Genomic DNA, 27,114 nt, shown 5'->3' with positions numbered 1-27,114 from the left:
AGCTGTATATCAGGTCAGGGACTACTTCATTGTGAATCTGGACATATGAATGTGTCCTTTAAGCCTAATTATCGTTTTCGTATGGTTTACGAAATTCTTACGCTTTTCGAGTATCCTCTTCGTCCATAAAGTCATGTGAGATCTCCCTTAAGGCTGTACGTGTACGATCGTACCGGTTTCATACGTCATCGTAGCTGCTCACCCGATTTTTCTGGCGCTCAATGGCAGCCGCCGAAACAAACCCAAGTCTAAGAAGTCGCGAGAAAATTCTGCAAATGGATCTTTGAAAAGCGTTATTTTCAAAAGAATTTCCTTTCACATAAGATGAACTATGTTACATGAGAAATATGCAATTAATTTCGTAACTCGGAGAGCGTTTGACTTTCATTTAAAACTTAAAACATTCAAGACCATCCACTTGCAATAATTACCGACCCAGAACACGACACATTGTCATTATTTAAAATTTTACTCACACATTTGTGTGATGTATCTCAAGGTGTGAGACAAGCTAAAAAGACCAATGTTATCTGTGAAAGCATAACTTTTCTTGTAGCTTATTAATCTTCGGTATTATACAGGGTGGTTCACGAAGATATTCAACTATTTTCATATGTTATTCCACAAGTAACACTAAAAAAAGTAGTTCATGTTAACATAAGTCAGCAAATGTTTAGTTACGAAGTTAGGCTAGTAAAAGATTTTGTCTGAAATTTAGCAACTTGGCTAATATGAAGCCATCGCAAAACTGTAAGATGTTAAAGTAAAGCCATTTTCCATTTATTCTGTTGTTATTGATCTGGTGAATCTAATAAAACATGTCCCAGACGTGTATCCAGAACATCCGGAGAAGCAAAGATTATTATCCAAGTAAATTTGTTTACTTTCCATTAAGAATGTAGAAGCGTTAATGCCATTGTTGGTAACCGTTAGTGAGTTTTTTCAGTCGTTTCCTAACCTTGAAAAGAGTTAATTTTCTGTAGTGTTCAGTGAGAAAACACAACAACAATGTATTTGAGTGAAACCACACAATAACTGTTTTATTTTGTGTGTTATTTATGAAATAGGAATGGGACATATTTTATTACTCGTATATTCACCGGACCAGTAACAACAAAATAAATGAATAAATGGAAATCGTGCTTTACTTAAACCGCGTACAGTTTTGCGGTGGCTTCATGTTGGCGAAGTTGCTGAATTTCAGGCAAAATCTACTATTAGTCGTAGTTCTGTAACTTAACATTTGCGGACCTATGTTTATATTAACTTTTTTCTTTAGTTTTACTTGTAGAACAACGTATTGAAATATTTGCGTATCTTCGTGAATCGCCCTTTACGTGAAAGCTTAGCTTTTCTTGTAGCTAGAGTGTGTAAATTTAAACATCGTTTCCTATTTGTGCGTTCACGCTGCTTAACAGTGATGTTGCTATTGGCTGACTGCATCGTGTCCTATGCTTTGAATAGCTGTTGTGATTGGCTGACGAGATAACGTGACTTGGGCTATGATTGGCTTCCAATAGCGCATTGCCATCTCTGTTTCAATCCCTAACATGCTGTGTTTCATGGAATTCGAATTTATACTTTCGTAATACGAAAGAACGTAGCGTACATGTTCCTGCCCATCAAAGATATTTCCAAAACGCGTTTTTTCCACCCTTTCCGAGTTAAGTTTTCTAAAGTGCCGGGAAGTTCTCACAGGTGTATGAAACCTTCACCACTCAAAGGACTGATGTTTTTACACCTTCCAGGGAAAGTATAGTGTCGCTTATCACTGAAAAAGTGTATTTTCACGTGGAAATAAGTACCTTTTTAACTGGTAGATCCGGAATTTTTTTTTCTTGTCCGCGTATACACCCTGGAAAAATAGTGCAACAACCTGTAACCCCACCACTACCGACTCTTTAAAGAATCGAACTCGCATGTATGAAAAAAAGCTCGAACATAAAATTTGTATGCATCTCAATGGCTGTGATGTCATATCTCACGATCTGTCGTGTTGATACAATTTTGCTGGTACGGTCAGTGGTGTATGTGGATTCTGTCGGCCAACCATGTTGCGAATAGTGTTAGTAGTAAAGAAACGGCGAATTAAAACGTCGTAAGCGATGTTGAAGTTCATCTGTATGAAGAGTTTAAAATTTAGTAAGCGATGAACTTTTTTTTTTATCGTTTTGCTGGGGACACCAGTAAGAAAATGTTTTCGAAAAGTTTGAAATTGTGTGTAAAGTATCTTGGCAGTCGCTGAATGGTCTCATTGCCCAATATTGGATGAATACAGTCTGGGTAAATTGCCCACCATGAATGACGCTGTCTCGAGCCATAGACAGTAACTATTAATACCTGCCTTAGTGTGTTAAAACTCCAACATAAGATTATACTCTTAATGAGTGGCTTATGAGAGTACTTCAAATTTTTGAAGTCGGTCAGTAATTACATCAAATACTAGTGTAGCACCCGCTGTTTCGATCACGTATAGATCTGTTCTTGCTTTTGTTTTCCTTTAGTAAGAATTTTATGTTAACAGATTGCAACACCTTATCTTTCCACGCAGATGAAAGACATACAAGCGTGGTCTTTTCAGAATGTACTTTCGACCAAAAAGTGATTCTTGTACCGGAAGTCCGAGGTGCTTGTTAATCGTGCCTTTTGCGTTGATGTGGAGATATTTCCATAGCAGCTTACATCTGCTAACAAATATTTCGTCATACCTAACCAAAAACTGAAATACCGGTTTTGATAGATTCAGCTTTACATTTTTTTTTAATATAACTGAAGATTGTCTCAAAAATTCTCACCCCGTGTTACACTGTCATGGATAGTATTTCCGTTGCTATCGCCCAGAGAAGGCGTCGGCTGTGTCTGTCCGCCAGCGTACTTTATCTACCACCAGACTCTCTCTGGATTTTCTGCCAGGTTTCGAGATAAATTTTCTTTGTAGCAGCTATTGCGAGGGCTGCTCAAAAACTAAGGTGACTTTCCAAATCTCGGGGGCAACGTACATTCGATCATCGATCCTTTTTTTTTTTGTTATGTTGGTACAGATTTCCCGAACATACGTTCAGAGTTTAGAGTGTACACTCTACTTGGTTTGTTTTTGGCACATGGAAAGATTAGACGTGCTTTAGTGTCCTCGGAGATTTTCGATTATTATAAAAAATGGACCAGTGAATCTGCATTAAATTTTGTGTGTAAAATGGAGTCAGGTGCTTTAAAACACTTGAAATGTTGACAGTGGCATACGGTGAGTCTGCCGTAAGTAAAAAAAAAAAGTTCGCTAGTGGTACAAGCTCTTCCAAGATGGCCGAGAAGTTGCTAATGATGAACGTCACTTTGGACGCCCCAGCGTATCAACAACAGATGATAACGTAGAAGTTGTACAGAAAATTGTTTTGGAAAATCGTCGAATTACCGTAATAGAAGCTGCTGAGGATGTTGGCATATCGGTCGACTCGTCATGTAACTTTTTCTGACGTTTCCGGCACGAGATGTGTGTCGGCGAAGTTTGCCTCCAAACCTTGTCAATTTTGATCAGAAGAGCCGTGGCACAATCATGACTCAGGAGCTCTTGAATGACGTAGGTGGTGATCCTGATCTGCTCAAAAGCGTCATAACTGGTGACGAAACATGGGTGTACGGCTGTGACGTCGGAACCACAGCCCAACCGTCCCAATGGAAGCATCCTGGAGAGCCGAGACCGAAGAAAGAACGCAGAGTTCGATCAAATGTCAAAAGTTTTGCTGACTGTTCCGTTTCTTTCAATTAACGTGGCGCAGTTCATCAAGAATATTTGCCTCGAGGTCGTACGGTCAATAAGGGGTATTACCATGACGTTATGCGCCGTTTGCGAGAAGAAATACGCAAAAAAAAAAAAAAACTCCGGCATTGTGGACAAACAGGTCATGGCATTTCCCTTCTCGATAAGGCACCTGCCCATTCATTCATCCTTGCTTGTGAGAGATTTTTTGGCTAAAAACAACACGACAATCATCCCTCAGCCACCATATTGAGCGGATTTGGCCCCCCTGCGACTTTTTCCTCTTCCCACAACTAAAGAGACCTACGAAAGGACGAAGATTTTCAACGATTCAGAAAATAAAAACTGCATCGCTGGAAGCACTCAGCGCTGTACCGGGAAGTGCTTATCAGAAGTCCTTCCAGGATTGGAAGAAGCAGTGGCACAAGTGTACTGTGTGTGAGGGGGATTACGAGGGGAAATTCGAAAAGTCCGTGCAAAAAGAAAAACTACTTACGTGTTTGGGATTAACCTTTATTATTTTTCGACGTAGTCTACTTCTAGACTTACACACTTCGTCCAAAGCTGTTCTAATTTGTTGATCCGTTCCGAATAACTGGAATTGCCCAAGTCTGCGAAATAGCTATTAGTTGCTGCAATCACTTCCTCGTTTGAATAAAATCTTTGTCCCGACAGCCATTTCTTCAAATCTGGGAACAAACAGTACTCTGAGGGAGCCAAGTCAGGAGAATAGGGGGGATGTGAAACGAGTTGGAATCATATTTCCATTAATTTTGCGACCAGAACTGCTGAGGTGTGTGCTGGTGCATTGTCGTGATGGAAAAGGGCTTTTTTGCGGTCCAATCGCCTGCGTTTTTCTTGCAGCTAGGTTTTAAAACGGTCTAATAACAAAAATGGTTCAAATGGCTCTGAGCACTATGGGACTCAACTGCTGTGGTCATCAGTCCCCTAGAACTTAGAACTACTTAAACCTAACTAACCTAAGGACATCACACACATCCATGCCCGAGGCAGGATTCGAACCTGCGACCGTAGCAGTCGCACGGTTCCGGACTGCGCGCCTAGAACCGCGAGACCACCGCGGCCGGCGGTCTAATAACGATGAATAATATGCACCTCTAATAGTTTTACCCTTTTCCAGGTAGTCGATGAGGATTATTCCCCGCGAATCCCAAAAGACACTCACTATAACCTTCCCGGCCGAAGGAATGGTCATCGCCTTTTTTGGTGCAGATTCTCCCACGGTAACCCATCGTTTAGATTGTTGTTTGGTCTCAGGAGTACAGTAATGTATCCATGCTTCATCCACAGTGACGAAACGACGCTGAGAGTCCTGCGGATTCTTCCCGAACAGCTGCAAACCATCCTCGCAACACTTCACACGATTCCGTTTTTGGTCAAGCGTGAGCAATCGCGGAACCCACCTTGCGGATAACATTCTCATGTCCAAATCTTTGTGCAGAATATTATGTACCCGTTGAGTCGAGATGCCCCAAGCACTAGCACTATCCCGCACCTTAATTCTTCTGTCATCCATCACCACATCGTGGATTTTATCAAAGATTTCTGGAGTCGTAACCTCCACAGGGCGTTCAGAACGTTCAGCATAACTTGTGCCCATATGGCCACTGCGAAAATTGTGAAACCACTTCTAAACTGTTCTAATCGAACGTGCAGAGTCACCGTAATATTTATCAAGCTTCTCTTTCCTGTCCTGAGGCGTTTTGCTTTTCATAAAGTAATGTTTCATCAGCACACGAAATTCTTATTCGTCCATTTTTTTTTTTTCATCACTCGCCTTCCTTGATTCACACGAATGCCAAACGCGAAGAAATAGACCAATATGGCTGAAACCTGGTGTGCGTTCTTTCCAAAGATGCTACTAACTAAACACGACCTCGATACGCGGCGGTGGTGCCATCTCTCTGACTTCGCACGGACTTTCGAAACGCTCCTCGGCCGCGCGGGATTAGCCGAGCGGTCTTAGGCGCTGCAGTCATGGACTGTGTGGCTGGTCCCGGCGGAGGTTCGAGTCCTGCCTCGTGTGTGTGTGTGTGTGTGTGTGTGTGTGTGTGTGTGTGTGTGTGTGTGTGTGTCCTTAGGATAATTTAGGTTAAGTAGTGTGTAAGTTTAGCGACTGATGACTTAGCAGTTAAGTCCCATAACATTTCACACAAATTTTTGGAACAATCGCCCCTCGTACTCTGCTTGGGAGAACATGAATACTGATGAATAAATAAATAAATAAATAAATATAGTAAGATGGCACCTGTTCTTTCGGACATGTCTGAAAGAACAGACACCATCGGTGACAATGCAGCTCGTTAGAATAAAATTACAACGCAATGAACACCCTTAGCTGCTTATAGGCGTTGACATACGTCAACGGCGACAGATGAAAATGATACAGCGACCGGGACTCGAACCCGGTATCTCCTGCTTACATGGCAGATGGTGTATCCATCTTTTTCTCTTCTTTTTTTAAATTTTTTTATTATTTTTTTAGCTCATTATTGTTCTATATTGTTCGTTGAATTTGTTCGTGACTGACGTCCGATGACACTCGTTCAGGTGTTCGTTAATCCGTTCACTCAGATTTTCTTACTACAGAGGGCAGTTAACCCTCTGACCGAACACGCTGAGCTACCGTGTCTGCCAATCTGACCCACCGACCACACAGAGGATAGCGCGACTGCAGGGATTTATCTCTGGCACAGCTTCCGCGAAACCCACATTCTCAACGTATTGTCCCGCACTACATCATTCGTAGTGCCCCCGCCCATCATACTCATTACTCGCGGCGCTTTGCCGATTTCCGTAAGAGTTCGGCGACTGTTTGTGCATTCGCACAGGAGAAGAAGATGATCAAGTGGCCGGTGAGTTCATTGTAATTTGATTCTAACGAGCTGCATGGTCACCTATGGTGTCCGTTCCTTCGGACATGTCGAAAAGAACAGATAGCGTCTTAGTATATTAAGGCTGAGCGGCCACTTGACCATCTTCTTCTCCTGTGCGAATGCACAAACAGTGGCCGAACTTTTACGGGAATCGGCAACGCGCCGCGAGTAATGAGTATGATGAGCGGGGGCACTACGAATGATGTAGTGCGGGACAATACGTTGAGAATGTGGGATTCGCGGGAGGCGTGCCAGAGATAAATCCCTGCAGTCGCGCTATCGTCTGTGTCCTCGGTGGCTCAGATGGATAGAGCGTAAGCAGGATATCCCGGGTTCGAGTCCCGGTCGGGGGACACATTTTCATCCGTCCCCGTTGACGTATGTCAACGCTTGTAAGCAGCTAAGGGTGTTCATTTCATTGTAATTTCAAATAAATAAATATTTGTTCATAAAATATACAGGGTGTTACATAAAGGCAAACATTCCTCACACACAAATAAAGAAAAGATGTTATGTGGACATGTGTCCGGAAACGCTTAAATTCCATGTTAGAGCTCATTTTAGTTTCGTCCACCTACGCTCAATGGAGCACGTTATCACGATCTCATACGGGATACTCTACCTGTGCTGCTAGAACACGTGCCTTTACAAGTACGACACAACATGTGGTTCGAGGACGATGGAGCTCCCGCACATTTCAGTCGAAGTGTTCGTACGCTTCTCGACAACAGATTCGGTGACCGACGGATTGGTAGAGGCGGACCAATTCCGTGGCCTCCACGCTCTCCTGACCTCAACCCTCTCGGCTTTCATTTATGGGGGCATTTGAAAGCTCTCGTCTACGCAACCCCAGTACCAGAGACTCTTCGTGCTCGCATTGTGGACGGCTGTGATACAATACGCCATTCTCCAGGGCTGCATCAGCGCATCAGGGATTCCGTGCGACGGAGGGTGGATGCACGTATCCTCGCTAACAGACGACATTTTGAACATTTCCTGTAACAAAGTGTTTGAAGTCACGCTGGTACGTTCTGTTGTGTGTGTTTCCATTCTATGATTAATGTGATTTGAAGAGAAGTAATAAAACGAGCTGTAACATGGAAAGTAAGCGTTTCCGGACACATGTCCATGTAACATATTTTCTTTCTCTGTGTGTGAGGAATGTTTCCTGGAAGTTTGGCCGTACCTTTTTGTAACACCCAGTACAGCGAGCTCACTCGTGGAAGAGACCAGGTGCAGTGAGTGTGGTGTGCTGGTGTTGCAGGCACGTGGAGCATGGCGCAGTCCCGGCACCGACCGGGCGCCATCTCCCCCGGCCCCCAACAGCAGCAGCAGCAGCCGCGGCGGCGGTCCGGCGATGACGTGGTGTCGGCGCCGCCCCCGCAGCACAGCCCCCAGCCGGCGCCGCCGCCGGCCCCGCAGCCGCAGCCGTCGCCCTCTCGCCAGCGCCACTCCACGCTGCTGGACGCCTTCCGCCCCCGCAGCAAGTCGGACGCCGGCGGCCACAAGACGCCGCGCCGCCCCGGCGCCAACATCATCTCCCACATGAAGAGCGCCGTGCAGGTGAGCAAGGCCATTAAAACTGCTACACCCAGAAGAAATGCACATGATAAACGGGTATTCAGTGGACAAAAATACTACACTACATCTCACATCTGATTACATTTTCACGCAACTTGGGTGCATAGATCCCGAGGAATTAGTACCCAGAACTACCACCTCTGGCCGTAATAACGGCCTCGATACGCCTGGGCATTGAGTCAAACAGAGCTCGGATGCTGTGTACAGGTACAGCTGCACGTGCAGCTTCAACACGATACCACAGTTCATCGAGAGTAGTGACTGGCGTATTGTGACGAGCCAGCTGCTCGGCCACCATTGACCAGACGTTTTCAGTTGGTGAGAGATCTGGAGAATGTGCTGGCCAGGGCAGCAGTCGAACATTTTCTGTGTCCAGAAAGGCACGCACAGGACCTGCAACGTGCGGTCGTGCATTATCCTGCTGAAATGTAGGGTTTCGCAGGGATCGAAGTAAGGGTAGAGCCACGGGTCGTAACACATCTGAAATGTAAAGTCTACTGTTAAAGTGCCGTCAATGCGAACAAGAGGTGACCGAGACGTGTAACCGATGGCACCCCATACCATCACGCCGGGTGATACGTCAGTATGGCGATCACGCGCTTCAAATGTGCGTTCACCGCGATGTCGCCAAACACGAATGCGACCACCCTGATGCTGTAAAGAGAACCTGCATTCATCCGAAAGAATGAAGTTTTGCCATTCGTGCACCCGGGTTCGTCGTAGAGTACACCATCGCAGGCGCTCCTGTCTGTGATGCAGCGTCAAGGGTAACCGCAGCCACGGTCTCCGAGCTGATAGTCCATGCTGCTGCAAACGTCGTCGAACTGTTCTTGCAGATAGTTGTCGTCTTGGAAACGTCCATATCTGTTGACTCAGGGGATCGAGACGTGGCTGCACGATCCGTTACAGCCGTGCGGTTAACATGCCTGTCATCTCGACTGACAGTGATACGAGGCCGTTGGGATCCAGCACGGCGTTCCGTATTACCCTCCTGAACCCACCGATTCCGTATTCTGCTAACAGTCATTGGATCCCGACCGAAACGATAAACAGCAATCGCGATAGGTTACAATCAAACCTTTATCAAAGTCGGAAACGTGGTGGTACGTATTTCTCCTCCTTACACGAGGCATCACAACAGCGTTTCACGAGGCAACGCCGGTCAACTGCTGTTTGTGTATGAGAAATCGGTTGCAAACTTTCCTCATGTGAGCACGTTGTAGGTGTCTCCACCGGCGCCGACCTTGTGTGAATGGTCTGAAAGCCGGCCGCGGTGGTCTTGCGGTTCTAGGCGCTGCAGTCTGGATCGGCGGGACTGCTACGGTCGCAGGTTCGAATCTTGCCTCGGGCATGGATTTGTGTGATCTCTTTAGGTTGGTTAGGTTTCAGTAGTTCTGAGTTCTAGGGGACTGATGACCTAAGATGTTAAGTCCCATAGAGCTCAGAGCCATTTGAACCATTTTGAATGGTCTGAAAAGCTAATCATTTGCATATCACAGCATCTTTTTCCTGTCTGTTAAATCTCGCGTCTGCAGCACGTCATCTTCGTGGTGTAGCTATTTTCATGACCAGTAGAAAATACAACAGGTCTTCGATAGAGACTGCTTTCACTACGCTTGTCTGCCCTATTCTGGAGTTCTGATGTGCTTTGTGGGGTCCGCATCAGGGGGGACTGGCGGATGACATCGAAACAGTTCAAACAAGGGCAGCACGTTTTGTACTATAACGAAATAGGGGAGAGACATGATACGTGGATTGGCAATCATTAAAACAAAGGCGTTTTTCGTTGCGACGGGATCTTCTCGTGAAATTTCAATCACCAGTTTTCTCCTCCGATTGCGGAGTGATTCTGTAGGCACCCTCCTATATAGGGAGAAATGATCATTACGATAAAATAAGAGAAATCAGGGCTCGCGCAGAAAAATTCAAGTGCTCATTTTTCTCGCGCGCCGTTCGAGAGTGGAACGGTAGACAGACAGCTTGCAGGTGGTTCATTGAACCCTCTGCCAGGCACTTTATTGTGAATAGCGGAGTAATCATGTAGATCTAAATTACTGTTCATTTATTTCACACAGTCGTGACTTCGGCGCTACTGCCATTCGCAAGTGCAAGTTAAAATGTGTCGAAATGTGCGACTCACCTAAACGACAGAAGCGAGTTCTCTGCCAAAATAAGATTGCTAGTGAAAGTTACGTTTATACATACATTCATATAGATAAAGTTTCATTAAAATCTATTGAAAGTACGTACAACAATCATGTCGACCTAAACATAGATGCATTGCAGACTCTATCACGTTAGTACAGTGGTCATAAGTGAAGGAAGAACTGCAACCTGTTAGTGGTAATTAATTATTAAAATTAATTGGCCGGCCGGTGTGGCCGTGCGGTTCTAGGCGCTTCAGTCTGGAACCGGGTGACCGCTACGGTCGCAGGTTCGAATCCTGCCTCGGGCATGGATGTGTGTGATGTCCTTAGGTTAGTTAGGTTTAAGTAGTTCTAAGTTCTAGGGGACTGATGACCACAGATGTTAAGTCCCATAGTGCTCAGAGCCATTTGAACCATTAAAATTAATTACAGAAATGATGTGCCATAAATGCAACAAATACAGGAATAGCACGCTGTTCTGTCGCAGTGATGTAATAGTTACTTTTCTGTATGCCCAGTTTTGATTTGGCACACGACATACGTTTCCTCATAGTGGAGGTGGAATAAACGAGAATACAACCATGTTGTTTGCACTGGACGAAATTGGTATCCTTTTCGTCTGTAGCGTGGACTGCAGCGTGAAACGTATTCCACATATCACAGTTCCTGCTCTAGTGGAACACACCTGTAATTGTGTACTTCGTCGCGTTACATCATCCACGGTCTCACGAAATGCAGCTTCGTCAAAAGCACATCTGATAGCGACAGTAGGTCATTTCGCCTTCACAGTGTTACTTCAAACCAGCAGGGTCGTGTCCCGATCTTCAGTACTAACAGTAAGTCTCCACTGTACACCTCAGGGAGAGAGAACGGGTCAGTGAGTGTGAAGTGACCGTTCTCAATCTGGTCGTACTTGGGGAAGTACAGTGGGATCGGACAATGCCCATTAGCACTGATGTAACAGCGGCGCCTTGATTTGTGAAGCGTGTGAACTGCAACATCAGACTCCTACTTGATCTGTTTCTGATCTCTACTATATTGATGAGACAAAATATTATCACCGTCTGTAGCGCGTTGGCCACATTTCGGGACGCAGTACAGCAGTGATTTTCCATGCGACTGGTTCAACGACAGCTTCGTAGGTATCCGGAGGTATCAGGCACCAAATGCCTGCGAGCAAGTCGCTAGTTTGTGTTTACACTGCTGGCTGATTATACTGTTCCATGTATAACGCTTCAGTTTCGGATTAGGGGAAGTGAGCGCTGATGATATCGACATTTCACTGTCACGGTCCTCAAACCACTCTTCCAAAATTTTGGTGTTCCGACTTGGAAACAAATCCTTCTAGGAGATGCCATCACGAATGCCTAAAACATCAAGCATGTAGGGATGCAGGTGGTGTGCAATAATGGATCATATAGTCCATAGCTGTCACCCTGCCTTTGATTACTATTTGGATGCCTAGATGAATGATGTTGTTGTTGTTGTTGTTGTGTTGCTTGAGGCTTTCCCGACGGACATGTTGTATATATGGTTCTCGGGCGAGACGTCGGATGTCATGGTGAAAACTCCACAATATTTCGTCAGCGCAACTGGCCGACATCTTCAGGTGCGACGATGATGATGATGATGATGATGATTATTATTATTATTATTAGTGTTTTAGGGCGCACAACAGCGAGGTTATCAGCGCCCGTTCCCAAAAGTTCAATTCAGAGCCGAATGGTGAGAGAATTGGTATTGTTCAAAGTGCAAGATGGGACACAGCACATCAAAACAGGGAGATAAAACTAAAAATAAAATAGCAGTACAAACAGGGAAAAACACACTGCTAAGGCAGGACCAGGGCTCCCCATTTATGCCACTTTTAGGCAGGAAGTGCGCATGCGTCAAATTCGATGGCCAATAGCAACGATATCACCTGATAGCTGGAAGGACAGTAACGCCACCTACAGGATGAAGAACCAAATACTTCGGCGCACGCGGGGAGGCTGCCGCCGCTGCTCTGCGCTGCCATCTGCAGCCCCAGCGACCTCTGTCGGAAGCCGCAAGCAGAGAGGAATACTTTCGGTCATAAGACGGACGACGATTCGCCAGCAACATAAATATTCTGTTGACAACGGGAGGATAATCAAGGCGCCTACGTGGACGCGCAGTACTGCTTGCGGCTTCCGACAGAGGTCGCTGGGGCTGCCGATGGCAGCTCAGAGCAGCGGCGGCAGCCTCCGCGCGTGCGCCGAAGTATTTGGTTCTTCATCCTGTAGGTGGCGTTACTGTCCTCCCAGCTGTCAGTTGATATCGTCGCTATTGGCCATCGAATTTGGCGCCTCCACGCATGCGCACTTCCTGCCTAAAACTGGCATAAATGGGGAGCCCTGGTCCTGCCTTAGCAGTGTGTTCGTCGCACCTGAAGATGTCGGCCAGTTGCGCTGACGAAATATTGAGTTGTTGTTGTTGTTGTTGTTGTTGTTGTTGTTGTGGTTCTCCCACTTATGAGAGCATAATACTGCCCCTACTGGCCTTGTATATGGTGCAGGGAATGATTGCGTATGTGGAGATGACCGTCGACCTTTTATAACAATGAATTTTAGTCGACACATTTCCGTTCAAATTTGGAAATTTGTGGTAATATCTTATTGGACCAAACTGCTGGGGTCATCGGTCCCTAAGCTTACACACTACTTAAACTAACTTACACTAAGGACAATGCACACACCCATACTCGTGGGAGGAGGAGACATCTGTTGAACACTGGTCCAGTCTCGATGATCCCATGCCCATTGGAATCATAAATGATGATATCATTGGATCAGCCTGGCAACACACACGGTTTGCCTGCTGACGAGACCCACTTTACGCGATTTGTGCCGAGTGGTGTGGTCCAAAACAGTTGTGCCAGGACCCGCACAGTAGTGTGTCATCAGATCTCCCAGGGACCACCATCTGTCTTGCTTTGCATAGTGGACAAGCCTCTGACGTCCACATTCTGTGCGCGACTGTGGATGCCCACATCTTGTCGCCTAGCCTGCTCGCGATGGTACCGTGTCAACAGGCAACCGGCTTTGCAATTTGCCATTTCAAAGATGCTCGTTCCTAGTCGCCACGCGAAAAGATCATGCTCTTTGACAAAGTTACTTCTATCACTGAGTTTCCCAGTTTGTGGCCAGTGTCATCTCTACAGTGATTCACTATTGGTCTCTGCTCTGCTTATATACTTCCTTTACTGTGTTGCTTGCCCACAGCACCATAAGCAACATTTGGACTCGCCTTGCACAGTGGCCACGATCTCGACTCGTCTTGTATTCACTTCCAGTGCGCCACTCTGATGGATGACTTAGCTGAAATATTGGTTGGAGTAATTTCCGTTTTTTGCTATTGTGGAGACATTACACCTCCAAGATCACCTCGTCGTCACTCTGGAAATGGCTGTGACAGTCGTTTCTTCATTTGAGGAAAGAGAACGTCATTGAATCCGTGTCAGGAGAACAGTGAGGGGGTGGGGGAGCGGGCTTTAGGAAATGTTTGATAGCCCAAACAAGCGCTGTGATATGCATCATGTGCAGAATGAGGTGTGCTGTTGTTGTGGAGTGAAAACAGCCCCAAGGACATATTCCTGCAATAACCTGCATCACACGCTGGCGTAACCTCATCTGGAATTTTCTGTGGTCTGCTGCTTTGACGGTTTGCCCCTTCCTAGCATAACCATTTACCAACAGACCATGCCTGTCCTAAAAGACACAGCATCACCTTCCCTGACACAGTGAGCTCTTGACATTCTTTGGCCGTGGAGAATCCATGTCTCCAGCACTTGTTTTGCGCCAATGTCTCAGTGTGGTATTGACACACCCAGCACTGCGCTGTGGGTATTGAACGGTTAAAGAAGTCACACGAATTTTCTTGACACAGCTGTAACATTTCTACTGCTGCCTCGGTTCGGCGAGCCTTTTGAATGTGTTTCGACCAATTGAGGATCCACACGAGTGGTGATACTGTTTCTTGTTCAAAATATCGCTTAGAAAATGTTGAAATCGCATTGTGTGAAAAAAAATTAAGTCCTTGAAAATAATAAAAAGCAAAATCGAAATAAAAAGGAGTATTTCTCATTCATACTGTATACAATGTATTATTATTTCTAGTTCCATAGCAGACTTTCGTCTGGAAAATCACAGTGACGATCTAAAGTTTGCATCCTTTCAAAATTAGCAGGGTAACTGATATAAGGAGATACATAATATTATAAAATGCTGCGCGTGAAGAGAGTTGTCTCACAGTATTATACGACACGTGGATGTTACGATGTTGCAGCACTCGCTGATGTCCCCGAGCTCGAGTGGGGGCAGCAGCAAGACCTCAGACTCGTCATCGACGTCAAAGTCCGAGGGCAGCAGTGGCGGGGGCGGTGACCACGGGCACAGCGGCAGCCACGGACACAGCAGTAGCAGCGGCAGCGGCAGGCCGCGCGCCGGCTCCGACAGCAACACCAGCCGCGGGCCCGTCTCCAAGGTCGGTCAGAACCCCTGCTGCTCCACTACTCACCTGCCTGCTTCAGAAGCTGGGAAAATTGCATGACCAATTTAAAGTTCCAGCTAAATCCACGCTCATACTTCACCATATCCAAAGCTACCTCAGTGTTAACCCTAGCAATACCAACAAGGGGGCAGGGCGGTACTTTATGTGCACGCTTCAAACTTTCTAGTCTTGCCACGCACTGTGTTCCAAAATTTAAAAAAAGGCATGTACTGATTTTAATGAATGTTTCTATCACATTCCATATTTTTTTAAATTTTTTCATTGTTATTGTTCCTCCTTAGTAGCATATGCAGTTTTCTCAACAGATGTCTTATTCAGTATACAGTGTGTTACAAAAAGGTACGGCCAAACTTTCAGGAAACTTTCCTCACACACAATGAAAGAAAATATGTTATGTGGACATGTGTCCGGAAACACTTACTTTCCATGTTAGAGCTCATTTTATTACTTCCCTTCAAATCACATTAATCATGGAATGGAAACACACAGAAACAGAACGTAGCAGCGTGACTTTAAACAGTTTGTTACAGGAAATGTTCAAAACGTCCTCCGTTAGCGAGGATACGTGCATCCACCCTCCGTCGCACGGAATCTCTGATGCGCTGATGCAGCCCTGGAGAATGGCGTATTGTATCACAGCCGTCAACAATACGAGCACGAAGAGAGTCTACATTTGGTACCGGGGTTGCGTAGACGAGAGCTTTCAAATGCCCCCATAAATGAAAGTCGAGAGGGTTGAGGTCAGGAGAGCGTGGAGGCCACGGAATTGGTCCGCCTCTACCAATCCGTCGTGCACGAACCACATGTTGTGTCGTACTTGTAAAGGCACATGTTCTAGCAGCACAGGTATCCCGTATGAAATCACGATAACGTGCTCCATTGAGCGTAGGTGGAAGAACAAACTAAAATGAGCTCTAACAAGGAAATTAAGCGTTTCCGGACACATGTCCACATAACATCTTTTCTTTATTTGTGTGTGAGGAATGTTTCCTGAAAGTTCGGCCGTACCTTTTTGTAACACCCTGTATAAGAGAATTAAAACTTATTTTCAGTTTCTGGACACTCTTTAACAGTTGCATACCAATGCTCTATGTTGCACTGACCAACGCCAATGGAAGAACTCGGCGACTAATTCGACTGTCCTTAAATTTTCTCTGTTTAGGACAAAGTATATAACTTAAGTACGAGGGTCACTCCAAAAAAATGCACATTATGTTTTTTACATGTTTGAAAGTTTTGCAGTGCGTAGTACATCCTTTAGGAACAATATTTTCATTTCTCCACATAATTTCCATCCCTCTCAACTGCCTTACGCCATCTCGGAACCAGCGCCTGTATACCCGCACGGTAAAATTCTGGACCAACCTGTTGGAGCCACTGTTCGGCGGAGTGCACGAGGGAGTCATCATCTTCAAACCTTGTTCCACGAAGAGTGTCTTTCAGTTTCCCAAAGAGATGAAAGTCACATGGAGCCAGTTAGGGGACTGGAAGGCGGGTGTTTCAGGGGAGTTTTGTGATCGCTTCCATGGTTTTAGGACTGACATGTGGCCGTGCATTGTCGTGCAACAAAAAGCATCCTGATTTTGCCGATGTGGTCGAAGACGACTCAGTCGAGCTCGAAGTTTCTTCAGTGTCGTCACATATGCATCACAATTTATGGTGGTTCCACTTGGCACGATGTCCACAAGCGAGAGTCCTTCGGAATCGAAAAACACCGTAGCCATAACTTTTCTAGCAGAAGGTGTGGTTTTGATTTTTTTTTTCCTTTGGTGAATTTGCACGATGGCACTCCATCGATTGCCTCTTCGTCTCTGGTGAAAAATGATGGAGCCATGTTACATGACCTGTCACAATTGTCCGAAGAAATTCATCTCTACCATTCTCGTACTGTTCCAAAAGTCTGCTGCATACCGTTTTTCTTGTTCCTTAGTGAGTAACTGTCAACATCCTGGGAACCCGCCTGGCACAAACCTCTAACGCCAACACTTTCAGTATTCTGCAGACACTTCCAACGTGGCGCGACAATTCGTTCACTGTGATGCGTCTGTGAGCAGTCACCAATTCGTTAACTCCCTGCGCATTGTCTGGAGTGTGTGCAGTACGAGGCCTGCCGCTGCGAGGACAATCCTCAATATTGCCGTGCCCGCTTTCGTCACGTAACCTGCTCGCTCAGCGACTAACTGTACTGCCATCAACACCGGCATCTCCGTACACCTTTTTCAACCTCTTGTGGACATTCCCCACTGTCTCGTTGCCATAGCACAGGAATTCTGTGACAGCACATTGCTTCTGACGAACGTCAAGTGTAGCAGCCATCTCGAAGACATGCTGCGACGGCGCCACTCACTGGAACATGTTGAACTAAGTTTGAAAACAAGCGGGAAGGATGTATCTACAGACTGCAAAACTTTCACACAAGCAGAATGAAAACCGTATTTTTACAAAAATAGTGTGCATTTCTTTTGGAGTGACCCTCGTATTATGATACAAATATTACTAGTACAGATTTTACATTTCAGTAAACATTGATGGCATCATCAGCAAACAGCCGTAGATTTCTGCCCACACTGTCCGCCAAAACAGTAACGTATGTAGATAACATCAGCGCTCCCGTCACATTTCCCTGAGACACTCCTGACGGTACCCTAGTCTGTGATGAACACCCGTTGACGAGGACAACATGCTGCGATCTGTTATTCGAGAAGTCTTCGAGCCACTCGCATATCCGTGAACGCATTCCATATGCTCGTACCTTCGTTATTATCAGCTTACAATGTGGCACTGTGTTAAATGCTTTTCGAAAAATCTGTTGTTGTTGTGGTCTTCAGTCTAGAGACTGGTTTGATGCAGCTCTCCATGCTACTCTATCCTGTGCAACCTCCTTCATCTCCCAGTACCTACTGCAAGCTACATCCTTCTGAATCTGTTTAGTGTATTCACCTCTTGGTCTCCCTCTACGATTTTTACACTCCACGCTGCCCTCCAATACCAAATTGGTGATCCCTTGATGTCTCAGAATATGTCCTACCAACCGATCCCTTCTTCTTGTCAAATTGTGCCACAAACCTCCCCAATCCTATTCAATACCTCCTCATTGGTTATGTGATTTACCCACCTAATCTTCAGCATTCTTCTGTAGCACCACATTTCGAAAGCTTCTTGTCTAAACTATTCATCGTCCATGTTTCACTTCCATACATGGCTACACTCCATACAAATACTCTCAGAAACGACTTCCTGACACTTAAATCTATACTCGATGTTAACAAATTTCTCTTCTTCAGGAACGCTTTCCTTGCCATTGCCAGTCTACATTTTATATCCTCTCTACTTCGACCATCATCAGTTATTTTGCTCCCCAAATAGCAAAACCCCTTTACTACTTTAAGTGTCTCATTTCCTAATCTAGTTACCTCAGCATCACCCGACTTAATTCGACTACACTCCATTATTCTCCTTTTGCTTTTGTTGAAAATCTAGAAATATGGAATCTGCCTGTTGCCCTTCCCCTCTCTGGCACCAGCGTTTATCTTAATCTTTCGACGATGTGGTTCGGTTTGCAGCACGTGTTTGCGGTGTTTTACTGACAGCGTGGCGTGGTGTGTGTTTCAGGTGATGGACATGTTCAGACATCGGTCCCATTCAGCCGTCTCGGCCGAGGATAAGAGGAAAGCGGTAAGTGTCCCCCTTATTCTAACGTACTGACCTCATAAGTGTGTGTGTGTGTGTGTGTGTGTGTGTGTGTGTGTGTGTGTGTGTGTGTGTGTGTGTGTGTGTGTGTTCTTTTTTATATAAATTATGGCAAAACTGCAGGTAATTTTGACGTGTGTCGAACATAAAAACAGGACAGGAAACAATATTTCGAAATCATTAATAAACTAGTTTTAAAAGCACAGGAGGTGAACGTTTAGAGAAGTTAATTTCACAGTGCCTTCCGTGTGCTTTGTACAGAAAGCTTCCAAGCAGCTTCTGGAGAGGCTGTCATGAAATATCTTCAGTCTGGTTCAAATCTCTTTTTTTGGTTATTCTTTGATCAAGTGGTCTACAGTTTGCTCCGATGGGCCACGTTCACATTCTGGGCTGTGGGATGTCATCAGCCATTTGTAAAGAGGTGCTTTTATTCTTGACGCTGCCCAGTATCTTCTTGGCAGTTGCATGGCTGCCAGGTATGTGTGTTTGTGTCGGTTAGCTAAGTGGACATTCCCTGTTCAGAAGTCTCTCAGTCTGGCGGAGAGTGTTTTGGCGGAAGTTTTTGAGATAGCGGACTGGCTTTCACAGAACTGGTTGTGCTGCATTGACGGATAAGAAAACTGTGCTGGAAAATATCATGCGTGTGGCGTGTTCGTGCCAACAGGCTTGCCACAGTGGTAACATCGGTTCGCGTCATATCAATATCACCGAAGTTAAGCGCTGTCGGGCTGGGCTAGCACTTGGATGGGTGACCATCCGGTCTGGCGAGCGCTGTTGACGAGCGGGGTGCACTCAGCCCTTGTGAGGCAAGCTGAGGAGCTACTCGACTGAGGAGTAGCGGCTCCGGTCTCGGAAACTGACATACGGCCCCTCCATATCTGCATCCGGTGACGCCTGTGCTGAGGATGACACGGCGACCGGTCGGTACCGTTGTAACTTCATGGCCTGCTCGGGCGGAGTTCAGTTTTGTTAGTGACATGTTCTTATGTGTGAGTGGCTACTTCTTGCTAAAGTATGTTTGCATGAGTGAAGAGAGTTGTTCAATTCACGAATATGCGAATTGTAGTATACGCGGTGTTCCACAATTCCTAATAGAGGTCTGTAGGGGTAGACAGAGATTTGATAAGGAACGCATGTACCGTTTGACTACAAAGTACGAGCACCGCATCAGCTTCAAATCCCCTGCTTCACAGTGCGTACACAGTGGAGACTTCAAAGTAGAGAGCGCGAGGGTGCGGTTCTGATCCGGTTCTCTAGCTCACTAGGCAGTGGTGCAAATTTTGATTCATTGTTGTCTCCCGTATTCATTGTCATACATCACGTTCCGACTCGATGTCTTTGGATGTGGATTCTTTGATATAAGCAAAGATTCAGCAAATGCTGTCTCATTCAGGAAAACATTACAATGCTGATTGTTTTTGAGGAAGTCTTTCTGCGCGTTATGTGAGAAACACAGACGCCCCAACACCGGGAGGCATATTCAGACTATGTTTGCGACTTGGCTTTGGTCAGAATGCCACTAGTGTCACATAAACAGGTAATCGCTGCAGGAGGGGGGTGGGGGGACGGATAGATTATGTGCGTCATGAAAACTTTAAAATATGCATGAAAATTGCATCAAAGGTGTCGGAATATGCAAGATCAAATAATAAAAAGGCATGATAGTGCATTTTATCTCAAAGTCAAGCCTGTGCGTATCAATTACGAGGAAGAGCGTCGGCCACGTGAAAAATCTGTGCATTTAGAACGTTGATACCATTTTCTGAATACTTTCTTGTAGAGGTTAGGACTGGGGCTTTTCTGGGATACTTTCCTAAAGATTTGCAAAATGGGGACGCATACCGTGTTTCAAGAATTGTTCCGTCTTTGCTATTGTTGTCGGAAATAACCGGATGCGATCCGAGTGAGTCGCAGCGAAACAATCGATATGTACAGGACCTACTTTGCGATATATCGCACGCAGAGGGGCGCACTCGAACTCCGTAACATTTTTTAACTTCTGAAATTCTTTTCTGCTTGTTGTTGTTGTTCTTGTTGTTGTGGTCTTCAGTCCTGAGACTGGTTTGATGCAGCTCTCCATGCTACTCTATCCTGTGCAAGCTTCTTCATCTCCCAGTACCTACTGCAACCTACATCCTTCTGAATCTGCTTACTGTATTCATCTCTTGATCTCCCCCTACGATTTTTACCCTCCACGTTGCCCTCCAATACTAAATTGGTGATCCCTTGATGCCTCAGAACATGTCCTACCAACTGATCCCTTCTTCTAGTCAAGTTGTGCCAGAAACTCCACTTCTCCCCAATTCTATTCAATACTTCCTCATTAGTTATGTGATCTACCCATCTAATCTTCAGCATTCTTCTGTAACACCACATTTCGAAAGCTTCTATTCTCTTCTTGTCCAAACTATTTACCATCCATGTTTCACTTCCATACATGGCTACACTCCATACAACTACTTTCAGAAACGACTTCCTGACACTTAAATCTATACTCGATGTTAACAAATTTCTCTTCTTCAGGAACGCATTCCCTGTCATTGCCAGTCTACATTTTATATCCTCTCTACTTCGACCATCATCAGTTATTTTGCTCCCCAAATAGCAAAACTCCTTTACTACTTTAAGTGTCTCATTTCCTAATCTAATACCCCTAACATCACCCGACTTAATTCGACTACATGCCATTATCCTCGTTTTGATTTTGTTGATGTTCATCTTATATCCTCCTTTCAAGACACTGTCCATTCCGTTCAACAGCTCTTCCAAGTCCTTTGCTGTCTCTGACAGAATTACAACGTCATAGGCGAACCTCAAAGTTTTTATTTCTTCTCCATGGATTTTAATAACTACTCCGAATTTTTCTTTTATTTCCTTCGCTGCTTGCTCAATATACAGATTGAATAGCATCGGGGAGAGGCTACAACCCTGTCTTACTCCCTTCCCAACTTCCCTTTCATGTCCCTCGACTCCTATAACTGCCATCTGGTTTCTGTACAAATTGTAAATAGCCTTTCGCTCCCTGTATTTTATCCCTGCCACCTTTAGAATTTGAAAGAGAGTATTCTGCTTGTATTGCTGAATGAAATGGGTAGTTGAAACTTCTAAGTTATTTGATTCTGAAACATCTGAGTAAAACTGAACGTACAGAGCCTAGTTTACCTTTTCTTATCATGTCAACGCTGACCCGCAATATTCTAGCGCAACGCAATCTGACTGCTTAAAACAAAAGATAACCTGATTTCAAATAATTAATTCAAAAGAATGGGTCTGACTAAAAAGAAATCCTAACAGTGACCTATACATTTCATCAAGCACTTACCTCGCAAAAATCTTCATTACGCGAAATACTGCAATACAGCGAGCGTCAATACTGCTACCTAAAGAAAAGATTCTAACTGCTTAAGTCACTAACTACTAATAGGCACGTGGTTAGCAAAGGAAAGATTCAGTTGCAAACCAAATCATGTATAACAAGTTTGTGTGGCCATCCTCCGCAGCAAACCAGACTGCCTTTTCCTGCTGCTAGTTATTTTATGTATCCCATACGCGTTTCGCCTTCTCCCGTTCTAAGGCATCATCAGTGGGATGTATAATGATACAGTTTTGTTAGTTATAGATTATCAAACGGTTCACTTAGCGATTTTTTGTAAAAATGTAATTACTTACGATTTGCTAATCTGCGTTTCCTCCCATCTGGTCTTGAACATATACTTCTTTAGGTTGGCTACAGATAGGTAAACATACCAAAGACGATGAAACACGTACTGGAGTCGCAATATTTACTCCGTGAAAAGAAGTGTACGACGAAGTAGTTGTATATAGTGACAGAAGAACGATAGTCTATCACAAAAAAGAGTGAGAAACGTGGTGAACAGTGTGTGGATGGCGAAAATACAAAGATGTGAATATAGAACAGTGACAAAAGTGGTAGTGCGAACTCCAGGCCAGATGGGAGGAAACGCAGATGAGCGAACCGTAAGTAATTACATTTTTACAAAAAATCGCTAAGTGAACTGTTTGATAATCTATAAGTAACAAAACTGTATCATTATTCATCCCTCTGATGATGCCTTAGAACAGGAGAAGGCGGAACGCGTATGGGATACACAAAATAACTAGCAGCAGGTAAAGGCAATTTAATCTGCAAAACACGCAAATAATGTGTTTTTTACCTTAATAATGTGACATCCAGTTAAGACACGAGTATAAATCGTCACTGACATCTAGTACAAAGGTATATAATCATGAATAATATTCAGTCTCCAAGTGGAACATGTACTGATAGTTAGCCTTCACTAACACTTCAGACCTCTACCCTCCATCAATGCTAACTTCTCACATCCGACATCCACCACTGCTGGCTGTTAACCTCCAACTGCCCAACAGTACGAGGTGCATTCAAGTTCTAAGGCCTCCGATTTTTTTTTCTCCGGACTGGAAAGAGATAGAAACATGCGCATTGTTTTAAAATGAGGCCGCGTTCATTGTCAATACGTCCCAGAGATGGCAGCACCGTACGGCAGATGGAATTTTACCGCCAGCGGCGAGAATGAGAACTGTTTTAAATACTTAAAATGGCGACGTTTTCCTTACTTGAACAGCGTGCAATCATTCGTTTTCTGAATTTGCGTGGTGTGAAACCAATTGAAATCCATCGACAGTCGAAGGAGACACGTGGTGACGGAGTTACGGATGTGTCGAAAGTGCTTTCGTGGGTGCGACAGTTTAATGAAGGCAGAACATCGTGTGACAACAAACCGAAACAACCTCGGGCTCGCACGAGCCGGTCTGTCGACACGATCGAGAAAGTGGAGAGAATTGTTTTGGTGGATCGCCGAATGACTGTTCAACAGATCAGCTCCAGAGTTGGCATTTCTGTGGGTTCTGTGCACACAATCCTGCACGACGACCTGAAAATGCGAAAAGTGCAATCCAGGTGGGTGCCACGAATGCTGACAGACGACCACACGGATGCCCGTGTGGCACGTTGCCGAGCAACGACAGCACGAATGGGACTTTCTTTTCGTCGGTTGTGAGAATGGATGAGACGTGGATGCCATTTTTCAATCCAGAAACAAAGCGCCAGTCAGCTCAATGGAAGCACACAGATTCACCGCCACCAAAAAAATTTCGGGTAACCGCCAGCGCTGAAAAAATGATGGTGTCCATGTTCTGGGACAGCGAGGGCGTAATCCTTACCCGTTGCGTTCCAAAGGGCACTACGGTAACAGGTGCATCCTACGAAAATGTATTGAAGAACAAATTCCTTCCTGCACTGCAACAAAAACGTCCGGGAAGGGCTGCGCGTGTGCTGTTTCACCGAGACAACGCACCCGCACATCGAGCTAACGTTACGCAACGGTTTCTTCGTGATAACAACTTTGAAGTGATTCCTCGTGCTCCCTACTCACCTGACCTGGCTCCTAGTGACTTTTGGCTTTTTCCGACAATGAAAGACACTCTCTGTGGCCGCACATTCACCAGCCGTGCAGCTATTGCCTCAGCGATTTTCCAGTGGTCAAAACAGACTCGTAAAGAAGCCTTCGCCGCTGCCACGGAATCGTGGCGTCAGCGTTGTGAAAAATGTGTACGTCTGCAGGGAGATTACGTGAGAAGTAACGCCAGTTTCATCGATTTCGGGTGAGTAGTAACGCCAGTTTCATCGATTTCGGGTGAGTCGTTAATTAGAAAACAAAAATCGGTGGCCTTAGAACTTGAATGCACCTTGTACTTCCATCGCTGCTGGCGACCAACTTCCAACTGCCCAACACTACTGGCGATTACCTTCCAACAAAGAGTCCGACCAGCCACAGAGTCTCTTACGAGGTGCAGTCAGAGATGCAGAGCAAAGCGCTACACAGCGCTGCCAACACAGAAGCAGCCCAGTTACCCAGACACCTCACTCAGCGTGTCGGCGGCACAGTTCGACCCGTCATACTGGCAAAGGGTGGTCACAGGCCGTATTGTTGCCAACTAATGTGTGTCCGGGTACTTTTTATCATGTAATGTAGTCTTTCTAATATGCGTACGCGCGATAAGTAAAATTTTATTACTTCCTATCGACCCTGCGCTGCAGTTTTTATGTCGAGCTGTGTAGTACGGCCTCTACGAGATGTGGTAAAAAAGTAACGGAAATTTTTTTTCTTTAACCATCTTTATTGGTTAATCAACATAGTCTGTCCACTTCAAGGGAATCCCCTCAGATATAATACACTTGAGCCAACGCTTTTTCCGATCGCAGAAGCACTAGTGGAACTCGCGTTTCGCTATCGTATTGAGCCCCTTCAGTGTTTCTGCTTTCATCAGTGATGGCGAAACGACGCCCTGTCATGGTTTTCGGCCTCGGGAACTGAAAGAAGTCGCAGGGGGGCGTGTCCGGTGGTTGGGGCAACACGACTGTTTCGTTTTTGCCAAAAAAAAATCACGAAGAAGCATTGAGGTTGAGAGGTGGCATGAGCCCCCTCTCATATTTCTATCTTACGACTCTCCTCTCTATTTGCATGCGGTGGAGGGCTGCTATTCCTTCACACGCGGACTTCCCACGCAGCGTCTCTCGTCACCCGGGTGGTCCGGTGACAGGCGGGTTAAGCCGACGTGTGTGAGGCAGTCGAGTGAATGCTTTGCAGACGCCGACATTGTCAAGAGACACGCCCGCTGGGGTGTGAAGTAGCGGCTGGGCTAGAGGTTCCGTTACTTCGGAGAAACTTAGCGAAAACACTTTCTGGCGGGCTACCAGCGAGGCGTGGGAATGACTTGTGTACCCTGGCAGTTGTGGCGGGAAAATTCCCGCACTTTCTGCAAAATAGTAACGGTGATTGGTTTGCTCAGGGCATAGCGCCGTGACGTAGGAAAATCAGCACAGAAATTGGCGCCAAGAATCTCCATTGGTGGAATGGTAGTGCTCCGGCAATGGAGTGGAATTTCCGCCGGTTTTCGAGTTGCTGATTGGAACGTTTAACCTCGGCCACTGTCGTGGGGGCGGGAATGTTCTGTGTTCGGCCTGTACGGGTGCTCTTGTGGGGGGGTCGGCAGTCGCTTTTCCGTCGAAGACGTCGAAGCAACCAGCCCTCGCCTGCGGTACGCCAGATCGTGTTCTGGCAGTCAAGAAGACAGTTTGGTAATGTATGTCCGCAGCACCGGCAGATAGGAATTTTCCTAGGTGATAATCAGAGCTCAGCAGAGCGCGCCTGTTCGTCTTTTTCTAACTTTGTTCTGTCTTGAGTAGCAGCAATTACTGTTGGATTAGCTGTGTGACTCTCTTGAGATTTGAGTGACAAGGAATTGGCTCCACATACCACCTCGTCTTAATCCTCACGATCTAGTTTAGTGACAACTTCACCTTTATAGTGTTTGTATGAATCTCCAAATTTGAGCCAATTTGATGTATTATATTTCCTGTGTTTCTTTTACTATTCTGTGTTTAGTCTTAATAAATCATATTGTTATTTTGGACAGAACTTTCATTCTGTTAATCGATAGAGCAACCCTATCATTCCTCACTATGCTAATGAAACCTTTGTTTATTTAACTTATTTATCAAATTAAATTATTGCAGGTGCCAAACTCTCTTCTACTCCACTGGCAGGGTTGATTAGAGTCAGTTCGCGTATTTTTTTTTTTATCCTTGTGCAACAGCAAAAGTTGGAGTTAGAATAGGGGGGGGCTTAGAGCATGATTTACATATGTGGATTCTAGTAGAATTTAGTGATAAATACACTGCTAGCCCCGGCACCTCGCATAATATGGCGACCCTGCCAGGATTCGAACCTGGAGGGGCGTGTGCGGTGGTTGGGGCAACATGACTGTTTCGTTTTTGCCAAAAAAAAATCACGAAGAAGCATTGAGGTGTGCGTGCAAGTACTGTCATGATGAAATTTCCACGAGTGGTATTGCCACAGTTCTGGTAATTTCCTTCGGATTGCTTCACGCGAGCCGCGCGGGATTAGCCGAGCGGTCTTAGGCGCTACAGTCATGGACTGTGCGGCTGCTCCCGGCGGAGGTTCGAGTCCTCCCTCGGGCATGGGTGTGTGTGTGTGTTTGTTCTTAGGATAATTTAGGTTAAGTAGCGTGTAAGCTTAGGGACTGATGACCTTAGCAGTAAAGTCCCATAAGATTTCACACACATTTGAACTTTTTTTTTTTTCTTCAAGCGAATGACACATGGCGTCTAGGTAGTATTCCTTACGACCATAAGGTAGGAACTCGTAGTGCACAATCCCATTGTAATCTAAGTAAACAGCGAGAAGAACATTCACATGCGATCGAACTTGTCGAATTTTTTTTTTCCCGACCTTGGCTCTTCAGGCAGTTTCAGTTGGGAAGATTGGCCTCTGTTTCGACGTCATACCCGTATACCCATGTTTAGTAATGCCATTTTTCCATACTCAAATGTAAAGTAAAGAATCGGCTTTTTCAAGGTACCAATCTGTTTTACATTGGACTTCAAAGTGCTGGTGATGAACCTGAGAAAAACGATAATGTTCAAAGTGAAGTTAAATATGTTACATCTGTT

General features: G+C 45.3%; 1 protein-coding gene across 1 annotated transcript in view; it reads left to right on the top strand.

The window, feature by feature from the left end:
• LOC126213528 (5'-AMP-activated protein kinase subunit gamma-2-like) overlaps positions 1-27,114 on the top strand; it is an 889,308-nt gene that overhangs the window by 223,459 nt on the left and 638,735 nt on the right. Inside the window, exons 3-5 of the mRNA XM_049941372.1 lie at positions 7,916-8,214; positions 14,685-14,882; positions 18,522-18,584. Of these exons, the coding sequence (XP_049797329.1) occupies positions 7,916-8,214; positions 14,685-14,882; positions 18,522-18,584 (560 nt within the window). The remainder of the gene's footprint in view (positions 1-7,915; positions 8,215-14,684; positions 14,883-18,521; positions 18,585-27,114) is intronic.

The sequence above is a fragment of the Schistocerca nitens genome, chromosome 11 (assembly GCF_023898315.1).
Source record: "Schistocerca nitens isolate TAMUIC-IGC-003100 chromosome 11, iqSchNite1.1, whole genome shotgun sequence".
Lineage (NCBI taxonomy): Eukaryota > Metazoa > Arthropoda > Insecta > Orthoptera > Acrididae > Schistocerca > Schistocerca nitens.
Note: the sequence above shows the minus strand (reverse complement) of the source record. Positions and strands in the feature narration are given on the sequence as shown.